At 45.0% G+C, this 14,867-nt stretch overlaps 1 protein-coding gene across 1 annotated transcript; it reads left to right on the top strand.

Moving 5' to 3' along the window:
* The first annotated feature begins 5,149 nt into the window (after positions 1-5,149).
* LOC123075129 (uncharacterized) lies at positions 5,150-7,478 on the top strand. Its single transcript, XM_044497830.1, has one exon. The coding sequence runs from the start codon at positions 5,421-5,423 to the stop codon at positions 6,894-6,896; it is 1,476 nt and encodes a 491-aa protein (XP_044353765.1). The 5' UTR covers positions 5,150-5,420; the 3' UTR covers positions 6,897-7,478.
* The last annotated feature ends 7,389 nt before the right edge of the window (positions 7,479-14,867 follow it).

Raw genomic sequence — 14,867 nt, 5'->3', positions numbered from 1 at the left:
CTCGCCTCCCCGCGTGCCTCCTCGCTTCGAGCCTCCCGCCGCCCTTCGCCGCACTTGCGCCGGCCGCCGCGCCTCCTCCCGCTGGCGACTGCCGCCGGATCTGCGCCGCCGCCCGCCGCCTCTCTACCGCGCCGCCGCTCCGGTTCCTCGCCGGCGCCGCCATCCGCGTCGCCGCGCCGGTCGCCTTCCGCCGCCGCCCACGGACCTCCTCGCCGGCGTCGTCCAACGGCGCCGCCCCCGCGCCATGCTCGCCGGAGCTCCACCGCCTCCACGCGCCTCGCCGGAGTTCGAAGTCCGGCCGGATCCGGGGAGTGGGATGAGATCCACCACTCCCCCGAACCAAACGCACCCTCGCCCGATCCGGATCTCGTCGTCCCGGATCCCTCCATCCCGTTGACTTTTCGCGGAGGTAGAATTTCACTAAGTCCCCGAAATTTCCAGATTCATATGCCCATATTCATCATGCCATAACTCCGCATCCGTATCTCCGTTTTGGGCGCGTAGCATATCAAAATGTTCGTCTCGAAGAGTACGTCATTTCATCTCATTGCATCATTTTCATTTGAGCTCATCTTGATGCCCGAAATGCTGTTGGAAGAGGGCTATGTGATAAAATTGCCAGATCTGTTTCATCAAATAGATATTTGTCATTTTTTGCCATGATTATTATGTGCATGATATGATCCTGAGCTCTGCATGAGTTTTGTTATATGCCATGCCATCTTTACAGAGGTGCTTACCATGTATTTTTGTGATATGTGTGGTGACTATCACAAGCTTGCAAAGTAGCATAATCGGTAATGCTAATTTCAGGGACTTATAATTTCTCTAAAGTCCTTGTCCTGATTTTGTCATTATGCCATATGTTCTTGTTGTTTCCTAGTGATCCATGCCTCTTTTGAGGTTGATCAGTAATGATGTTTTGTTAATATTGTGGTGCTCTATCCATCCATGTCTATGTTTGCATTATGGAGCACCCTAGCTTGAGCCAATCGAGCTCTACTTTTGCTATTTCGTGAATCCTGTCAGATTGTTGACTTGTTAGCGATTTTGCCGAGGATGTTGCTATTGATCCGTGCATGCTATGTTGTTGTTCTTGCCATGTCTAGCTTCTATACCATGTCTTCTTGATGGGTGTATGCTTAGTTTGTCATGCCATGCTCTGTAGTGAGTGCATCGAGGTCGTAAACATGCCTACTCGTTAACTGTTTTGCATGCTCCAGTTTTTCACTAAGTCTGAATCTGTTTATGTTTTTTTGCCATGTTCACATGCTTGCAATTGTACTTTCTGATCCCTTTTGGCTCAAGGTCACTAAGGGACTTTTGTTAAGTGCTTTGAGTAGCTTCATTCCATGCCTTTCTTTGCCATGTTAAGTTCCTGTAGCATGTAGTTTGCATGCTCTACATTGTGCTTCCTGATGATAAATTCCAGACTTGTGTTAATTTCACTAAGTCTGAAACCTGTTATCTTTTGCACTTTTGCCATGCTTGTTTGAACCTGTTAATGGATTAATTAGCCGTAGCTCAGTGTTCATCTTTTGTCGAGCATCTTGAGTGGATCCCTGCCATGTATTTTGTTGCCATGTTTGAGTGCTGTAGCATATTTATCTTGTTGCATTTAGTTGGTTACTTGCTGTTTATCGCAGACCGGTGCCATATTTGTTTTGCTTGCCATTTCCAAACCGTGCATCCGATTCCGGTGATCTTTATATCGATTTTAACCGAAATCACCTCACCTTTCTAGTGGCACTCTTGGATTACCAATTTGAGGCCAGGTTCAATCTTTCCTTTGCAAATCATGCATATGCATCACATACCGCATCCCGCATATCATATCATGTTCATGTGTTGGTTCTTTACTATTGTTGTGTGCTTCTTTCCGGTGTTGCTTCTTCGGGTCGGTTGCGATGACGTCGCGTTTGTGAGGACCCATTCATCTATGTCTGTTTATCTTCTTCGTGGACTCGTTCTTCTTCCTTGCGGGTTTTCAGGCAAGATGACCATACCCTCAAAATCACTTCTATCTTTGCTTGCTAGTTGTTCGCTCTTTTGATATGCCTATGCTGCGATACCTACCACTTGCTTATCATGCCTTCTATATTGTTGAACCAAGCCTCTAACCCACCTTGTCCTAGCAAACCGTTGTTTGGCTATGTTACCGCTTTGCTCAGCCCCTCTTATAGCGTTGTTAGTTGTAGGTGAAGATTGAAGTTTGTTCCTTGTTGGAACATGGAGATGTTGTTCCTTGTTGGAACATGTTTACTTGTTGGGATAGCACAATATATCTTATTTAATTAATGCATCCATATACTTGGTAAAGGGTGGAAGGCTCGGCCTTATGCCTGGTGTTTTGTTCCACTCTTGCCGCCCTAGTTTCCGTCATATCGGTGTTATGTTTCCGGATTTTGCGTTCCTTACGCGGTTGGGTTATAATGGGAACCACTTGACAGTTCATCTTGAATAAAACTCCTCCAGCAATGCCCAACATTGGTTTTACCATTCGCCACCTAGCCTCTTTTTCCCTTGGGTTCTGTAGACTGAAGGGTCATCTTTATTTTTAACCCCCCCCCCAGGCCAGTGCTCCCCTGAGTGTTGGTCCAAACTGGGCAGCCTGCGGGGCCACCTCGGGGCAACTTGAGGGTTGGTTTTACTTGTAGCTTCACCTATCTGAGTGTGCCCTAAGAACGAGATATGTGCAGCTCCTATCGGGATTTGTCGGCACATTCGGGCGGTGTTGCTGGACATGTTTTACCATTGTCGAGGATGTCTTGTAACCGAGATTCCGAGTCTGATCGGGTCTTCCCGCTAGAAGGAATATCCTTCGTTGACCATGAGAGCTTGTGATGGGCTAAGTTGGGACACCCCTGCAGGGATTTGAACTTTTGAAAGCCGTGCCCGCGGTTATGGGCAGATGGGAATTTGTTAATGTCTGGTTGTAGAAAACCTGAAGTTACCTTAATTAAAATGCACCAACCGTGTGTGTTACTGTGATGGTCTCTTCTCGGCGGGGTCCGAGAAGTGAACACGATGTTGGAGTTATGCTTGACGTAGGTTGTTCTAGGATCACTTCTTGATCATAGATGTTTGACCGTGCTTTTGCCTTCTCTTCTCGCTTTCTTTCACGTATGTTAGCCACCATATATGCTAGTCGCTTGCTGCAGCTCCACCTCATACCTTTTACCCTTCCTATAAGCTTAAATAGTCTTGATCGCGAGGGTGTGAGATTGCTGAGTCCCCGTGACTCACAGATACTTCCAAAACCAGTTTGCAGGTGCCGATGTTACCTAGCAGGTGACACAACCAAGCTCAAGGAGGAGCTCGATGAAGATCTTGTCCTTTATGTTGTTCCGTTTCCAGTTGATCAGTAGTGGAGCCCAGTCGGGACGATCGGGGATCTGTGTAGCTTTTGGGGTAGCCTTCTTTTTATTTTGGTTCCGTAGTCGGACCTTGATTGTATCTGGTTGATGTAATGCTTTATTCATGTAATTGTGTGAAGTGGCGATTGTAAGCCAACTATGTATATTTTTCCCTTATGTATTACATGGGTGGTGTGAAGATTACCTCACTTGCGACATTGCTTTCAATGAGGTTATGCCTCTAAGTTGTGCTTCGACACGTGGGAGATATAGCCGCATCGAGGGCGTTTCACATGGTGGATCTCGGCCCTTGCCTATGGAAGGGCTCCGTTTTTCATGCTCTTTTGAGTTTTGCTAGGGTCTGTGTCCTGCTCAGAGAGCGTGAGGTGGCGCGCGGCTCTCTGAAGCTGGAATAAGGTTTTCCCCGCCTAGTCCCCGTCCCTGTGGTGTTTCTAGCATCGTCGGAGGGCGTGTTGAGGTTTGTCTCCAGCAGATCTCGCAGGATTCGGTCGACGTGTGTATTCGATGGATCCACGTGGATCCTGTCTTCGTTCGTCTGTGTTTGCGTGTCTACATGTTTGATCCTTCCGATCTACGCTTCTTTTCATCGGCGGCGGTTGCTGTTCTACCACGCTGGTCCTATGGATCTTAGCACCACGACAGTCAAGTACAACAAGGTTTGCCCGTCACCGATGAGGGAGGGGTGAAGAAGGCGGCACGCCTTCGGCTCACTCCAGTGCTAGTAGTCGTCGCTAGGTGGTCTATAGACATAGATGTAGTTTTACTTCTGCTTAACTAGTCCATGTCCCTGTGGTGTTTCTAACATCGTCGGAGGACGTGTTCAGGTTTGCCTCCAGCAGATCTCATGGGTTTCGGTCAACCTTTGTCTTTGGTGAATGCTGTCTTCATTCGTCTGTGTTCGTGTGTCCCGTGGCAGAGCCAGAAACTCAATATAGAGGGGGCCAAACATGTCATATGATGTTAGAGGGGGCCAAATCACCTAAATCTAGCTAATTTTGCTTGACAAATGAAGGATCTGGAGCACATATAGTTGTGTTTATGAGAGCATGGGGGGGAGGGGGGGCAGGGCCCCTGCCAGCACCTCTGCCTCCGCCACTGCGTGTGTCTACATGCTGGATCCTTCCAATCTGCGCTTCTCTTTATCGGCGATGCTTGTTGTTCTAGTGTCCTGGTGCTATGGGGTCTTAGCACCATGACTTTCCGACGGTCAATTTTCAAACCTAAGGGTGGATCAAAAGGCACCAGTATTCTCTAATCTAACTTGAATTCAGATCAACAATGAAGGGGCACAAGAAGAAGGCAAGAGCGCGGTCCCGGCTAAAACCAACTCCAGTGCTAGTAGTCATGGCTAGGTGGTCTACGGACATAGATATGTTATTTACTTATGTTTACTTCTGGTGTTCTTTGTACTATCTTGTCAGTTGATTATATTTCAAAAGGTATCCCAAGAAATATAGTCGAAAGAGAAAAAAAAAAGAAACAGTCGAATGAAACGTTAGCGCCTAAAAAAACACTCTAATAGCGAGCGGAATATGGGCCGTATACTGAGTCGAGTGAAAGCAACTAAAACAAAGGCAGTAGAGTGATTAGACAGCAGCACAGCAGCTAGTGGGCAGCAAGTCGGCCCAACCCAGGAGCCATCCCGCCTCTGCACGTGGCGCTCATCCCACGGGCGCGCGCGCGGCCACCCACAGGATGGCCGCCGTACCCGCCGCTCCGGCCGGATAAAGCCGTCGCCCCGACGCCCTAGGGTTTCCGCCCTCGCCCCCAACCCTAGCCGCCCGCCTCCGACCTCTCCTCCCCCCCTCTCCACTCCCGCCGTCGGCCCTCGTCCGCGCGGCCACCCACCTTCCCGATCCCCACCGGCATGCCGTCGAACTCCGCCTGCCTCCCCTGACCCTCCACGCCGGACAAATCGCCTCCTGTCGTCCCCTTGGCCCTGCTTTTCCCCGCCTCCGTCGATTCGTCGCCGTCGCTGCCCCCCTCCCCAAGCTCCTGCGCCCCTCCTCCTTGACTCGTCCGTCCTCGTGTGTTCCCCATCCCATGGCGGACATGTCGTCGCCGACTGGCCAGGCCCGGCCGGCGGCGCCGATGGCGACGGCTGACCTGGAGGCCGCCATCGCGGCGCTCCCCGTCAGGAAGCAGCGCCTGCGGGAGACCTTCGACCGCCTCGTCGCCTGCGCGCCGCCCCATTACCATCTCCCCTTCACCTGGGACGACATCGACGCCCATGTCTCCTCCCTCCACGCCTCCCTCTCCCTCCGCTTCCGCCAGATGCAGCAGCAGCCCCACCCCGGCGCCCCCGTGTCCGCAACCGCGATCCACGACGCCGAGCAGCCCCACCCCTGCGTGCCCGTGCCCGCAACCGCAACCCCCGCCGACGGGCAGCCCGACCCTTGCGTCCCCGTGTCCGCAACCCACGGCGAGTCCATCCAGGAGGACGAGGAGATGGTTATGGAGGATGAAGACGCCTCTCCTGTTCAAGAGGATGATAGAGTGGAGGACGCAGGCATGGGCTTTGTGGGGGCGCCAATGCGCCAGGCCGGAGGAACTCGTGATCAAGAGTTTCCGGTTCCGGCGCGGGCTCACGCCCTGGACGCCGGCAGCCCTATGCTTCGGCAGCCATACACGGCGTTCCCGCCTGAAGTGCATAGCCAGCTGAATCTTCCTATGCTCCAGCGACAACAACCATACATGCGGTACCAGCAGCAGGAGTTTCCTGCCATGGCGGTGGCCAGGAATACCTACAATATTCCTCCGATGGTCCAGCAGCCGTACCCGTACCACAATATTCCTCCGATGGTGCAGCGGCCGTACGTGCCGTACTTCAGGCAAGAATTCTCCCCTGATTTCAGGCAAGAATTCTTCCCTGATGATGATGTGACGAGGCAGCCCTTCAGGCAAGAATTCTCCCCTGGTTTCAGGCAAGACTTCTTCCCTGATGATGATGTGACGAGGCAGCCCTTCAGGCAAGAATTCTCCCCTGGTTTCAGGCAAGAATTCTTCCCTGATGATGATGTGACGAGGCAGCCCTTCAGGCAAGAATTCTCCCCTGGTTTCAGGCAAGACTTCTTCCCTGATGATGATGTGACGAGGCAGCCCTTCAGGCAAGAATTCTCCCCTGGTTTCAGGCAAGAATTCTTCCCTGATGATGAAGTGACGAGGCAGCCCTTCAGGCAAGAATTCTTCCCTGATGTGACGAGGCAGGCCCGGATGGGCATTGACCATGTGCTCCAGGAGCAGTACATGGCAATGGTGCACCATCGACCGTACTCCCCACAGCAGCAGTACATGGCGCACCACCAGCCACACTTCCCTGTTGCACAGGCTCCTAGTGCTCATGGTCAGGGATCAAACACTAAGCGTCGACCACCGAGCAAGACTACCGATACGGACAACATCAATGTTCGTAGTAGCAAGCCAAGTAAGAAGAGCAGGAGGAATTTCCACAAGCACCATGGCAAACCAAAGCCAAACAATGAGCCATTTCAAAAGAAGACCATATATGATTATTTTTGATAGACAGCAGGAGCATTGCCATGATTCCGGGAGACCTCCGTTGATTTAGAGAAACAAGTGAATACCATTACAGATGAAAAAACAAGTGAAGACCATTACAGACGGATTCCCAAACTAGCAAACACAAGTCCAAAGGCACCACCGTGTGGGCAACATCCGCAAGGGCAACATTTGTAAAATTTGCTGTGTTATGACGGTCGGCAGTGGCGGCAGGTCACTACGGAGCAATGCAAGCGTCCACGAAAGTGTGATGCCGACGACATGCTCTTCTGGATGTGAGCCGTGGAGGGGACGTATGCGGGGAAATTGCAGTGGCATCTTTTCCTTCACAAGGATGTGTGGGTGAGAAGGATGACCCACTCTGCATATCATTCTACGCATACACGTGCTTCAGTTTGATGGCTTGGTAGGCTGCCGGTCAATGCCTCGCTTTGCTCGGCCGACACATAGCAATCAAATATGAATCACATGCCTAGCATTGAGAATAATACTATCCTCTCCCTAGGCTTTATCATTATATGTTGACATATGTTTTTAGTTCAACACAAAAAATGGTGTCGTTTTGTGACCATTTGCCTTTTGACATGATTTTCATCATACTATTATTTTCACTATTAAAAAAGTATTTTTTATAATTGTAAACCGTCATCATAGATGATTCCATGAGCTCATTCGACCGAGGTAATAGGGTTGCAAAAAAATTCGGAGGCAGTAGCAAAAACCATATGTTTTAAATGGCAAACAAGCAGTAGAAATTTGTCGGCCATTTGTGGATAGAGGTTTAAATTGCACTACCCTTGCATGCATTGTTATTACAAGGGTTGTTGCAAGTGGGATCTACTAGAGTACTGCTTCATCAAAGGTGATTAGAGCGATGATTGGGGTTGTGACGAGTTTGCGGAGGGAATAAGTTGCTGGAGAGAGAAAAGTACCTTTATATGCAACATCCTAGGCCTATCTGATAGCCTTATTCCCTTGCCACATTTTGACAGTGAGATACATCTCGGCTACCAGCTAGATCAGCGACTGATATGTCATTCATCATCAATGGACAAATGTTCTTAGCATTCCGAGCAATGCATGCGGCTCACTCATCAGCCTTCAAAGCTGAGCTTCTTACTCCATGGTTGAGGCAGATGCATTATACATAACACCCACAACTTTTACACTTGTGTTTTATTTTATATACAATAATGCCTTGCCTAGAGATGACCAACTTGAAGACTCCGTAGTTGAATGCTTCTGATCCCACTAGTAGAAAAAGGGGGCTTTGGTCCAGGCCGGGTAACCCCATTAGTCCCGGTTCGTGCGGCTAAGGCATTAGTCTCGGTTCACCTGGGCCCTTTAGTCCCGGTTCATGCCACGAACCGGGACTAAAGGGTGCGATGCCCATTAGTCCCGGTTGGTGGCACCAACCGGGACTAAAGGTCTAACTTTTAGTACCGGTTGGTGCCACCAACCGGGACTAATGACCTTTGAGGCATTAGTACCGGTTCATGGCACGAATCGGTACTAAAAGTTCAATTTTCAAACCACCCCCCCCCCTCCCCGGACCGCCTTTTCAGTTTTAGAATAATGTGGTCTAGTTGATGGAAATGTCAAAAAAATAAAATAAAATAAGTTTCCCATGTGATATGTGGTCTAGTTGTTGGGAAATTTACAAATATGAATTTCGACTTTATTTACAAAATCTCTCTGGAATTTGTAAAATGGGCATAACTTTTGCATACGAACTCGGATTAAAAAGTTTTTTATATAAAAAATCATCTACTTGAAAAGTTACATCCGATGGAGACGGCCTATGGCCTGTTTGCAAATTTGTAGAATCCTCAAATTCCAAAAGGAAAAAAAAGTTATTCTCAAATTTTATTTTTTTTTAATTTTCATTAAATCTGGTCAAACTATGGTCAAACTACTTATTCAAGAAGTATTAGTGTTACTAAATAATTATTCAAGTATATTAGTGTTATTAAATAATTTTTTTAGTTTTTTGAATTTTGGTCAAATCTGGTCAAATAATGGTCAAACTACTTATTCAAGAAATATTAGTGTTACTAAATAATTATTGTTTTTTAGAACAATAGTTTCAAACTCAAACAGTGAAATGTGTGACTTCATGCTCAAGCTAAAATCCTGAGGGTTAATAGGATTAACATCTTACTATTGTCAGGAAAACAACGAGTGCAGACTTGGAAACGAGGGAGAATAGAACCTGGAAGTTAAGCGTGCTCAGGCTGGGGGAGTGGGAGGATGGGTGACCGTCTGGGAAGTTAGATGATTTGGAATGATGAGGGATGATTAGAGATTAAATTGAGCAATGATGAGAGGAGTGATTAAAGATTAGAGGTTAAAATAAATCAGAAATTTGAAAATAAAAAAGTTTCAAAAAAAATTAAAAAAAAATTAAAAAAATATATCAGAAAATGACCTTTAGTACCGGTTGGTGTTACCAACCGGGACCAAAGGTGGACCTCCAGGCAGCGGCCACGTGGAGGGCCTTTAGTCCCGGTTCTTGAACCGGGACTAAAGGGTCGGAAGAACCGGGACTAAAGGCCCTTATGAACTGGGACTGCAGGCCCTTTTTCTACTAGTGTCCCCTTTGCTACCGCAGATTTGTTTGCACCAGACTGGCTGAAATGTATGTGTATCCAAATGTTATGTGTGTGTTGGTAGATGCAGTATATTTTAGCTTGTGCTAAAATGTACAAATGCCTAGAGTTAATAGAAAAGGTACATTCCCCCGCAAAAAAGATAAAGAAAAGGTGCATTGACATCTTGGTCGAAGAGAGATTTCAAGATGAATGTGCTAACCAAGGGTTTCACGCTGTTAAGGCCATGTTTGGTTCATAAGTCCTAGGACTTTTTTTAGTCCCAACTTATAAGTCCCAAGTCCTTAAAAAGTCTCTACCTGTTTGGTTCCTGGGACTTATAAGTCTCTATAAGACCATATTACAACTATAAGTTTCTATAAGTCCCTCCTTGAGTCTTATTTCATAAGTCCCAAATGCCCACTTTAAGTCCCTATAAGTCCCTCCTGTTTGGTTTAGATGGGACTTATAGGGACTTATTTAAGTCCCTAGACCAATAAGTCCCTGGAAACAAACACCCTCTAAGAAAGAAATTCCCCATGTGTTATTGCTGAATTAGAGAGAGAAGGTTCATGCATAAAATAGTACTGGAGACATCTTTGCATTTTACAGTTTCAAACATTCAAAGATAGGCATGGTGTTCTGATAATTTGTACTTTCGGCGAGTGTCATATCTATTTGCAGTATTGCGAAGTTTTTAGGCTTCTTCAAAAAATAGAGACGCCCAAATCTAAAACAAACTCTCCTGGCCGCGTGAACAACACCTCTGCTTCTGATGAAGTAGGGACGATGGTTCAGAGAAGGAAAACTGATGGTGGCGGCATGAATTTGTTGTCTAGTTTGAGAGAGAGATAGATTTGTTTTCCATGGAGGAGAAAGAGTGAAAGTAGAGATTTCCATGCCGTAATTTTAGATTGATTTTTCTTACTAGAAGAGGATGGGATGCTGGAGCAGAATTGTGGGCTTTATCTCTTTAGGTTTCTTGGTTATAGTATTTGATTTCCTATAGTCGTGGAAAGGATGGTGCTTTTAATCAAAGAATCCAATTGATCTTGCGGCCTCTCTTGCCGTTGGACGGAACATGATGTGCCGTCAACCCTCTGCTGGACGTCTCTTCTTGCGTCGTTGCTGGCATCCAGGGCCGGCCCTGGAGTTTCGAGGGCCCTAGGGCGGACTCCATTAGTGGGCCTAGCGGCTGCGATGGAGGAAAAAAAAGGAATTCCATACTTTGATATGTAAAAATTCTTGTAAGGCCATAAACCATGATATATTTTTCCGTTGTAAATATTACTCCGTCCCTTGTCTAGGTACATAAGTATGTACACAAATTTAAGACAAGTAATTTGAAACGGAGGATGTATCTGATAATAATATATTGCGGTGTTTCAATAATATTGGCATCTAATTGCTTTAGATTATCAGTAGTGTCACTTCAAAAAATAAATTGACTCACAACCTCCTTCTAAAATTTAGTTAATTGATGTGCTCATTTTCTCTTTTTCTTTTCTCGGAACTAGATAAATGTGTTTAGGCAACATGTTTGTGAAAACCAAAAAGAGTACACCTAAGCTTTGGAGTAAATAAGAAGCAATAATATGTGTGCTCCAACGCTGGTGTGCTCTTTAGATATCCAAGTCCAAAACATCGAGACTCGGCGACCAAGAGTACCGGTTATCTCCTCCAAGAATGCAAGGTTTATAAAAACAGAATACAACTTAATTATAATCAACCAGATTAAAATTGAGGGCCAAAAGAACTCATAAAAATAATTTACCTCTGTCGTTCGGCTGTTCCTCACCCTAGGCGCAGCCAGCAGCCGTTGCAACGCTCCAGCCTTCGGCAGAGTTGCACAACGTTCGCCCGCTTCGTCCTCCGTGTGTGACGGGAAACGAAGCCATGGGCCCTGAGCGAGTGAAGATTGCTAGAATTGAGCTATGGATTCCGCAAACTAACAGCCACAGGAAATGTTCTTCCCTCACAAGAAAAAAAACAGCCACGGCTTCGCGCACACATTCAGACACGTATAGCCGATCCATAATCTGGAACCAATTCAGGTATGTGTGCGTTCTTTGGGCTTCTAATAAACATTAGGCTTGTACGGCTGTACCCAATCCTTTAGCATACATTATATGGCCTGGGTCGGGGCCCCTGGTTCGGCTGGGCCCCAGGCCGTCGCCCCTGCTGCCCTGGCCCAGGGCCGGCCCTGCTGGCATCGTTCGTCATTGTTGCCGGACAGGGACCGACAGACTCAATTTCTGACCAGATCAATGCTCTCCGCCTACCCAGTTGTTGTGGCCACTCTCCCATGGTAGATGATCACAATGCTCGCTGGACACCGCTTCTTCTCGCAACATCCAATGACGAGATGTACAAGTAAGCTGTCAGCACTATCGTTCAATTTCTAGAGCAATCTTGAATCTTCCTCTCCCTGAACACGTGTTATGTTGCTGTTGGTGTATACACCTTTAGTGTGTTAGACGAAATTCCAAACCATGATGGTATATAAACAGGACACCACAACCGTCCTATCTACTTTCCATACATAGCTATGTGCAGTTCACATTGTTGTTAATATATTGTTTCCCTTTTTGTTTATAATTAATATATAAAAATAGGAGCCTCTCTTGCTGTTTTTACTGGTAAAAAAATGTTTCTCTTTTAAAATTAAGCTTGGTCACTCATGCAACCAGTAGTATAGTAAACAGATTGCTTATTAGAAAGGACATCATTGTCCTTAGTGATTACCATGGTAGTTTAGTCAGCTAGAAATAACATCCTGACTATAGGTGCATACATATGCATGTTTCCGAGTTGCACACACTGACATGAAAAGATAATACTCATCCACTCGATCTCCGGAAAAGATGCCAAAATAAAGTGGTGGATGGGATGCATCGAGAATTAACGTGGTGTATGTAGTGATGGCAAATCTACAATGCTTCCCTTTTTATGTGTCCCTGCTTAATTAGCATATCTAGTATGTACTGTCTCACATGAATCAATAATAAATGAAAATTCTTGCTTTTATGACAACTTCAGTTTCCTTTACTAGGTCAGCCCACTACTCGGTGCATTCAGCAATATACAGTTCACTTCATAGTCAAGCATGTCACTCCTGTTAAAGTTAAGCTTGGTCTTTATGTAATGCAACTGGCACCATGCTGATTACTTAGAGAGGGAAACTTAGTCTTTTTGTAATTACCGTGGTAGTCTAGTCCATCGGATACCATATTTTACAAATGCACACATAATGTTTAAGGTGTGTATATACAAAGATGGCAACATAATACACATGTTGTAACCGACAAAGTTGTCAAATATTCATTGGTGACGGTACATATATACACGATTATTCTGTCCTTTTAGTATGTGGTGGAAAAGTAGCAATGATTCTGTATCTTGGTGGTACCTTTTCTTTTATCTTAACTAACATATCTCCCATGATTGGTCCAACATGAATCAGTGAAATACAGAAATTAATGCCCACCCCCACCGAATGATCGGTATATAACTTCTACTCTTTCTAAGCTTTTCTGGAAATTGTGTGCCGTTCATATTTCAACATTTTTCTTCATTTTTGAAAGGTAGTTGTGAGTACGTGATTGTGGTTCAAATAGTTCTTTCACTGGAGATGCCCGGCCACTATAGTTTGCCTGAGAGACAAAACTATTTCAGTGAATAAAATTCTTGATGGCATGAAGAAAAGTTCTAATCAAAGTTATTTTCTTATGTGAGCACATTCAGTTTTTTGGTTGCATTCAATATTACTTGCTACACCATTTTCCATTATCAAGTATCATCTACTAATCAGTAATCACCCAAGATCAGATCACTTCGACAGTCCAATCTCAACCATCTATTTGATGGGGCTGATTTTAACTATGTTGTAAGATATGTTTAGCAAAGTGTACACACAGGATAAATGAGTTGTGCACATGGGAAGAAATTCCAAGTGTTAATAGTTTCTCTAATGATATTCCTATATTTGTTCCAATTGTGTAAAATACAAGTGTGCTTACAAAAGATGAAGATTTATCTCAACCTTATAGCTCAGTGAAACTTTTACTCTCAGCAACCGGTTGAAGGAAACAAACTGTGCTGATGCATGGTTTTGGAACTTGCACCCAGCTGCAGCTTATTAACAACAAAAGGAAGTTCATAAGATATATCTGTGGTTAGAAATGAGGTTTACATTGATGCTGTCGTGTGTTTTGTGTAACTGAAATTGGGCTGAATGTTACAATTTGTTTGGTCATCGTACTGTGTTTACTCAATTTAGGATAGTCAAGTTTTGGTTCTTTGTTTTTTCATCAACAATTGTGGGTTGGCAAAACATGTTCAATTGTTTTATGCTACATTGGTTTCCTCAGTTTCAATGAAATTTTCAATCTAGGCTGTCGTGCTTGTGGTGGTGTATTTTCCTAAATAATAGTGGTCTTATATGACCCTTTGCTGTCCATGATAAGCACGGCCATAGATGTTGAGTTACATGATAGCTATTCCTTAGCCATCCAGTGGTTGGCGGTCCTTTGATAGTAGTTTCGAAGGTCAAGCGTGAACTGCATCAGGAAGTATATGGTAAAATAGTAATATAAATTTATGCGCGACAGCTTTTGTTTTTGCACACCATGGTGCTGTCTAGCTAAGAATATTTCATAATACACTAATGATTTCTCTTGCGGGTTATTCTTTGTCGTTTTAATTTCTACCCTTGGAGATGTTATGATATTTTTTCATTTCGATTGTACCATATATTTAGGAAAGCAAGAATATCAATTTTGACTGGATCAGCTAATGATGTTTTATCACTTCAGCTGTGTCATTTGTGAAAGAATGTCATTTTTTTCAGGCTGCACAACTAATGATAAATACTCCCTCCGTTCCAAAATAGATGACCCAACTTTATAGGGTCATCTATTTTGGAACGGAGGAGTAAGTTTTTCATCGAACTCAGGTTTGTCCTGTATTAGTAAATCAATATTTCCTTCCTGTTGCTGTCAGTTTGTTCTCCACATCGGATAAATATGTAATACATTTTATATTGATTATAGGAACAAAGCGTATCTTGGACTATGCATCCATGTAAAAACCCATCTTGCCGTTTCCTCAAATTTTGTAAAGTATACATTTTGCATGCATTCAGACTAACCACCAAATTCCCCCATTTATGTATAAACATTGATAACTGAGTTTATTTTCATCATTCCTAAGTCTAACATATATTTATAAGATAATTTATTTCTGATTAATGCACACATGTCTATATGCTTCCTTGATGAATTTCCTTCTATATTAGCTATCCATGCAAGAATCAATCTATCAGTTGTAGGTAAAAGCCACTTTATGGCATTTATATTTTCCATCGGCCCGTCATATGAGTCCA

The sequence above is a fragment of the Triticum aestivum genome, chromosome 1A (assembly GCF_018294505.1).
Source record: "Triticum aestivum cultivar Chinese Spring chromosome 1A, IWGSC CS RefSeq v2.1, whole genome shotgun sequence".
Lineage (NCBI taxonomy): Eukaryota > Viridiplantae > Streptophyta > Magnoliopsida > Poales > Poaceae > Triticum > Triticum aestivum.
Note: the sequence above shows the minus strand (reverse complement) of the source record. Positions and strands in the feature narration are given on the sequence as shown.

Coding starts and splice junctions, on each gene's coding strand:
- LOC123075129 (XM_044497830.1), top strand. CDS start 5,421: ATGGCGGACATGTCGTCGCCGACTGGCCAGGCCCGGCCGGCGGCGCCG.